At 43.8% G+C, this 7,500-nt stretch overlaps 1 protein-coding gene across 1 annotated transcript in view; it reads right to left on the bottom strand.

The window, feature by feature from the left end:
- The window catches only part of LOC135095481 (dmX-like protein 1), a 62,811-nt gene that overhangs the window by 21,525 nt on the left and 33,786 nt on the right, over positions 1-7,500 (bottom strand). Inside the window, 8 exon segments of the mRNA XM_063996329.1 lie at positions 1-47; positions 683-906; positions 1,562-1,701; positions 2,340-2,512; positions 3,277-3,509; positions 5,244-5,274; positions 5,276-5,463; positions 6,407-6,457. The exon segment at positions 1-47 is cut by the window's left edge and continues 193 nt beyond it. Coding sequence (XP_063852399.1) covers positions 1-47; positions 683-906; positions 1,562-1,701; positions 2,340-2,512; positions 3,277-3,509; positions 5,244-5,274; positions 5,276-5,463; positions 6,407-6,457 — 1,087 coding nt within the window.

Below are 7,500 nucleotides of genomic sequence, written 5' to 3'. Positions count from 1 at the left end.
GCCGCCGCCGCTGCTGCCGTGCCCTCCTTCTCCAGCGAGCTCTGTGTCTGTTGGGGAGGGACGGAGAAGGAGAGTGTTCATAGGGTGTTTCTGAGGGTGGTTTTGAATGTTTCTGGGGTGTTTCTGGGATTATTCTGGGGTGTTCTGGGGTATTTTTGGGTGTTCTGGGGTATTTTTGGGTGTTCTGAGGTATTTTTGAGATGTTTTTGAGTGTTTTTATGGTTCTAATGACAGATTAACAAGATTTCTAGATTATGAACAGGAGGAACACTCTTTAAAAGGCTTTAATTGAAGTGAGGCAGATTTTTAAGAGGTCTTTAAGAGGTTTTTATGGTTCCAGTGAAAGATTAACAACATTTCTTCACTATTAACAGGAGAAACATTCTTTAAAAGGCTCTAGTTGAAGTGACACAAGTTTTTAAGGGTGTTTTTATGGTTGTAGTGACAGATTAACAACATTTCTACATTACAAACAGGAGAAACACTCTTGAAAACCTGGCCAATCATCTCTGTGGCATTGGAAAACAGTGGTGGTGAGGGAACAGAGCTTTTCAGAATACAAGCCTATAGTATAAGTAAAGGCCTGTGGTAAATGTACAAGCCTTAGATAGACATACAGATGTGGCTGCTTACGCTGTCACGAACCTGAGCCACACACTTACTGGAAGCACATTGGCAGTTATAACCTTGAGCTGCTTCTTAACACCTCCCCGAACAGCGTAGCCCAATCCCGGTCACTGATGGGCCGCGCTACCAGCCTGTACAGCACGTAGGCGTCACTGGCAGCCAGGCCGTGCACCAGGAGACTCAGGTACACTGCCACAAACGCCTCACACAGCAAGAGGCTTAATTTTGGGGTGTCCTCGTCTCGTTCTCTTGCCAGAAGCGCCAGCAGGGATGTGACTCCTGTTTGCCGAGAGAAATTGGGGTTTAAAGGTACTTGTGGGGTGTTTTTGGTGTTTTGTGGTATTGTAAGGTACTTGTGGGTGTTCTAAGGGTTTTGCAATGGTTTTGTGGGTGTTGTAAGGTACTTGTGGGTGTTTTAGGTGTTTTGGGGTGGTTTTGTAGGGTGTTTTAGGTGTTCAAGAGTGTCTTTCTGGGGTGTTTTGGTGTTCTGGGATGGTTATGTGGTGTTTAAAGGTACTTGAGGGTGTTTTAGGTGTTCTGGGGTAGTTTTATGGGATTTTGTGGTGGTACAGGGTGCGAATCTGTGCTCTAGGGTGGTTTTTGGGTAAGAATTTTGTGTTTAGGGTGTTTTAAAGCGGTAAGGATATGAATTTTTAGGGAGTTTCTGGGGTGGTAAAGAGTAATTTTAGTTGTTCTGGGTGTTTCTGGGGTGTAGTTTTAGGATTTTTGAAGCGATACAGGGTGTTTGAATATTTTGAGGTGTTTAGGGATGTTTTAGAGTGTTCCAGGTCAATTTGAGGTCTTAAAAGGGTGTTTTTGTTGTTGCTGGTTTGGAAATAACTTTGAATGACTGTGAAATGTTTTGAAATAAAGAATTAAGATAAGGTGTGATAGGAGTGTGTGTATCCTCTCTGTCTCTGTCTGTGTCCCTCACCAGGCCACTTGGCGGGAGGGGTGCACACGGCCAGGGTCTCCTCCTCGCCAGACGCCGCACCACGCGTCTCCCGCCCCACCAGGTGACTCTCCCGGTGTGCTACACTCAGGTGCTGGATGTCCACACCCAGTGCTGCCACTCTGCAGGGGAGAGAAGGTGAGGTTTGATTAAGTTAGCTGAAGTGAAGTTAGGTTAGGTGAGGTTTGGCTGGGTTAGGTGAGGGTAGATTAGGTAATGTGAGGTGAGGTTAGATGAGGTGAGGTGAGGTGAGGTTAAGCTGGGTCAGGTAAAATTACACAGCAGTCAGTGCAACACCAAGATGTTCAGTGGCTGGACCCATCACTATCCAGCGTGGCGGGGCAGTGTGGCAAGTGCAGCACTGCCCCGGTAGTGACACGCCCTTCACTGGTGTGCACAGTGGTGCTGTTGTGGCTGCCACGGTGGTGTGGCTGGAAAAATGGCTCTGCTCGGCACAACTTACAACTTTTCATGGCTGCCACAAAAAGTTGGCCATGTGAATGGAGTGGAGCATATAGATGTGTGTTCTATATTTGACTCTTTTCTGTAGTGGCCACTCACCACAAAAAGTGGCAGGTGTGAATGCAGCCTAAATTCTCAAATCACAGATACAAGCTCCCACTCTTGGGGACCAGCACCTCAGTGGGCACTTTTATTATTGCAGTTTTGTTGCCCTTGGCCAGTGCCTCTCCTACATAAAAAATTAAATAAGCAAATAAATAAATAAATAAATCTCTCCCCCTCTCCCTCTCTGCCTGACCTGTGCTGCGTCTTGACAGTGAAGGTCTCCGAGTCACACAGCGACTGGTAGATGCAGGCAGACAGGGCGGCAGCAAGGTTCCTCAACACAGCAGCCTGACACAGCACCCCCGCACTGGGCCGCTCCAGCCCATGCATGTCCACCAGGGTCTGCAGCAGGTCGTGTGTGCCCGCCTGTGTGTGTGTGTGTGTGTGTGTGTGTGTGTGTGTGTGTGTGTGTGTGTGTGTGTGTGTGTGTGTGTGTGTGTGGTGAGGGGGGTGAGGTTAAGCTGTCATCACTTTTCTGTATAATCTTAAAGCTATGATCAATAAACCTATCTATCTATCTATTTATCTATCTATCTATCTATCTATCTATCTATCTGTGTGTGAGGGGAGATTACTGTGGTATCTGATATTCAAAAAATTACTAAATGCCAACCTAACCACAAAAAACATTCCAAAACTAATTTATACACAAAAAAAAAACACACAAAACACCCCAAAATATCCCAAACTACACCATTTACACCTAAACACATCCGAGAACTAACCTACACACCCAAAACACCCAAACTCCCCTAAAAACCCTATAACACCCAAACACACTCCAAACACCCCAAAACACACCTGAAAACTACCCTACACACCCCAAACTACCCTACTTACCCTCAAATATACCCCATAAACACACACACACACACACACACAAACACAAAACACCCTAAACACCCCAGAACACACTTCCAAACACTCCAAAACACCACCAAACTATCCCACTTACCCCCAAACACATCCTAAACACACCTAAACACAACAAAACACCCCCAAACACTCCAAAACACCCCCAAACTCCATTTACCCCCAAACACGTCCTAAACACCCCAAAACACACTCCCAAACTCTCCAAAACACCCCCAAACTTACACCCAAACACAGCAACCACACCCCAAACACACCTGCAGATGCCTCACAGGATCCGACACGACAGTTTTGTTGGACGCGATGGAGGCAGACAGGAGAGGCAGGGTCGTGGGGAATGGCAGCGGGGAGAGGAGCTGCTGTTTGCTGCTCTCTTGCTGTAGTTCCTGTAGCAGAAGTATTAGCTCCATCCTGACACTAGCCAGGCCGCCCCCACTCGACCCGTGCAGGGAGCAGTAGCTGAGTAGTGTGCGGAGGAGCTGCTGGTTGGCTGCGGGCGGTTAAGTGGTGGTTAAGTGTCGTTTGGGTGTTAATGGTGCTTTGCTATGAGTGTTCTTGATGAGTGTGTTGTAATACTGATGAACCCTATCCAGAATGCACTCAAAAACACTCAAACATGCTCAAAAATATACTTAAATATATCCAACTCAAAAACACTCAAACATGCTCAAAATATACTTAATTAAATATATCCAAACACACTTGAACATGCTCAAACATATAAAACTCAACACAAAACACACTCAAACATGACCAAAATATACTCAAAATATATTTTAACATATCCAAACAAACCCAAACATACAAAAACCTACCATAAGCATAATCTAACACACCCAAACACATCCAAACACACTCAAACACATCCAAACACACTCAAACACACCCAAACACACTCAAACACACTCAACACACACTCAAACACATCCAAACACACTCAAACACACCCAAACACATCCAAACACACTCAAACACATCCAAACGCATCCAAACACACTCAAACACACCCAAACATCCAAACACTCAAACACACCCAAACACATCCAAAGACATTCAAACACACCCAAAACACATTCAAACACACCCATAACACATCCAAACACATTCAAACACACTCAAACACAGCCAAACACACCCAAACACATCCAAACACATTCAAACACACCCAAACACATTCTAGTACATTCGAACCCTCACCAAAAACATACTTAAACACACCCAAACATACAAAATTTATCAAAACACATTTAAAACACACTTCAACAAACCAAAACACTCAAAACACACTCACAATACATTTTAGCAAATCCAAACGAAACCTAAACATACCAAAACACACCCAAACCCACTAAAACCTACCTAAAACACACCAAAACACCCTCAAAACACACCATAACACACCCTCAATCACGACCAAAACACACAAAAATATACCCAAACAAACTCAAAATACACTCAAACACACCAAAACATACTGCAAACATACCCAAACCCACCCAAACACAAACACACACTCAAAAAAAAGTTATGTGTTGAATGGTGTAAGGTTGAGGGGAGCAAAAGAGGAAAAGGATCTTGGTGTTACAGTGACTGGGAACCTGACCCCGGAGAGTCACATTAGCAAAAGTACAGGAGAAACCTATAACTTGTTGAGAAGAATAAGGCAGGCCTTTGCATATATGAATGAAGAGATGGTCAGGAAGATGATCGTGTCACTGATAAGACCTAGACTAGAATATGCAGCAGTAGTGTGGTCGCCATACAAGAAAAAGGATACAAGGAGGTTGGAGAGAGTTCAGAGAGCAGCTACGAAGATGGTGCCAAGCATCAGGGACTTGTCACATGAAGAGAGACTGGCAAGGCTACATCTACCAACGTTGGAAAAGAGGAGAGAAAGGGGAGACTTGATTGCGATACATAAAGCATACGAGGGAGCAGAGGAGGCGGACCGGAGCGACTTAATGGTCTGGGATACACGGGACACTAGAGGACATGGGAAGAGGCTGAAGAGGAGTGCTTGTACAAGAGACATCAAAAAAGTATAGTTTCCCACATAGAAGTATTGATGTATGGAACAGTCTGGATGAGGAGACAGTAAATGCAGAAAGTGCACATGGATTCAAGGCTAAGTTGGATATTAAAAGATATGGAGAAGGAACAGCACAAGCAGAACTCTTTCCCATAAAGCACAACTAGGTAAACACAACGAGGTAAACACACTCACCCAGCAACCACCTCTTCCTTCGAGCCGCTCTTTTCCATCTTCTCCTCAAACTCAATCTTCTCTTGTTGCAGAATCTCATGTAGTGTAGATGGCTCAGAAGGTCCTGGAGTGGAGGGAGCCAGCGGGGGGTGTGTTCTGCGGCTTCCTACACCCCCCACCACGCCTCCTGCAGCCCCCTCCTCCCCTGGCAGAGGCTCCAGTGCATCTCTATCACTGAATGCTGTGGGATATGTTAAATTAGGGTGTGTTGAAAGGGTATAAGGGTGTGCTACGGTGTGCTGAAGGTGTGTTAGGGTGAAATAGGATAGTGCTGTATAGGAATTGAGTGTGATAGGATGACAGTAAGGGTGAAAAGGGTGAAATAGTGAGATAGGGTGACTTATAGGGTGATTGTCAGGGTGTATAGTGAAACAGGGTGTGTCAGGGTATGGCTGAAAGAGTGAAGGGTGAGTGTCAGGGTGCCAGAGGAGGAATCAGGATGAAATAGGGAGAGAGAGAGAGAGAGAGAGAGAGAGAGAGAGAGAGATGAGAGAGAGAGAGAGAGAGAGAGAGAGAGAGAGAGAGAGAGAGAGAGAGGAAGAGAGAGAGAGAGAGAGAAGAGAGAGAGAGGTTTACAAGGTACCACAATACATTAGGTGTGTTTGGACAGTAAAAGCAAGTGTTTGTTTACAAGTTTCCAAGGCAGTAATAATTATGAGGGCCAGCCAAAGAGAGAGAGAGAGAGAGAGAGAGAGAGGAGAAGAGAGAGAGAGAGGAGAGAGAGAGAGAGAGAGAGAGAGAGAGAGAGAGGAGAGAGAGAGAGAGAGGAGAGAGAGAGAGAGAGAGAGAGAGAGAGAGAGAGAGAGAGAGAGAGAGATACATGCTCAAATAATACATGCATAAAATTGAATGACATGCCAAAAAAAAACAAAAACAAGGCAAACAAAAGGAAAAAAAGAAAAATTAAAACCACACAAAAAAAAAACAATAAGAAAAGATTAAACGTGCAAAAAAAAAAAATCAAACAAAATCAGACAAACATGCCAAATAAAAAAATAAATGAAAAAAAAAAAAAAAAAAAAAAAAAAGAGCCAAAAATTGCTATTAGTTCTGTTAGCTGACCACCACCATCACCACCGGCATCAGCAACCACCACCACCACCACCACCCCCCACACTACTCACCCCAGCACATCTCCCCCACGGGCATCATGTTGCAGTAGAGGTAGTGCGCTGCTGTAGTGAGAAGCCGTGAGATGGGGCGCACTGACACACACGCACACACACACACACACACACACACACACACACACACACACACACACACACATACATACACTGTACACACGCACACACAAAACTAAAAAGGTGTTCTTTATACATATTTTGTGCATATGCTGCTACTACAACTACTACTACTACCACTACTGTTGCTACTACTGCTATTACTACTGTTTCTACTACTACTACTACTACTTCTACTACTACAATGATATAAAACTCCTACTTACACAAATATATACAACTTCTACTACTACTACTACTACTACTACTACATCACTCCCACAGCTATTACTATCACTACTACTAGCCCAACAACAAAAACAACAATAACTACTACTACTACTATTACCACAACAAGTAACACTAATCACAGTACATACCAGCCCATTACAACAAAACGACAATGAACAATAAAAACACCATGCAAGAGACAAGGACTGAAGGACACACACACACACAAACAAACACACACACACACACACACACACACACACACACACACACACACTTCTGGTAAATTTTTTCAGTCTTTTCTTGTCTCCTCTACCAAAACAAAACAAAAAACAAAGAAAATAATATACAAACAGATAGAAGATAAATAGATAGATAGATAGATAATTATACTGAACAAGCACACACACACACACACACACACACACTTCTGGTAATTTTTTTCAGTCTTTTCTTGTCTCCTCTACCAAAACAAAACAAAAACAAAGAAAATAATATACAAAACAGATAGAAGATAAATAGATAGATAGATAGTATTATACTGAACAAGCACACACACACACACACACACACACACACACACACACACACACATATACACACACACACACACACACACACACATTTAAGCTGCAGTTCAACGAGGCGACTTTACTTGACTACCCGCCTCATGACAGTCACTGCTACCGCTACAGTTAGCATGTGGCAAAAATGGGACAAGAACTGTTGGACGAACTTGGAACTCAGAAGCTAGAAAAAAAAAG

Source organism: Scylla paramamosain, chromosome 49, assembly GCF_035594125.1.
Source record: "Scylla paramamosain isolate STU-SP2022 chromosome 49, ASM3559412v1, whole genome shotgun sequence".
Classification (NCBI taxonomy): domain Eukaryota; kingdom Metazoa; phylum Arthropoda; class Malacostraca; order Decapoda; family Portunidae; genus Scylla; species Scylla paramamosain.
This window is presented reverse-complemented; position numbering and strand designations above follow the sequence as displayed.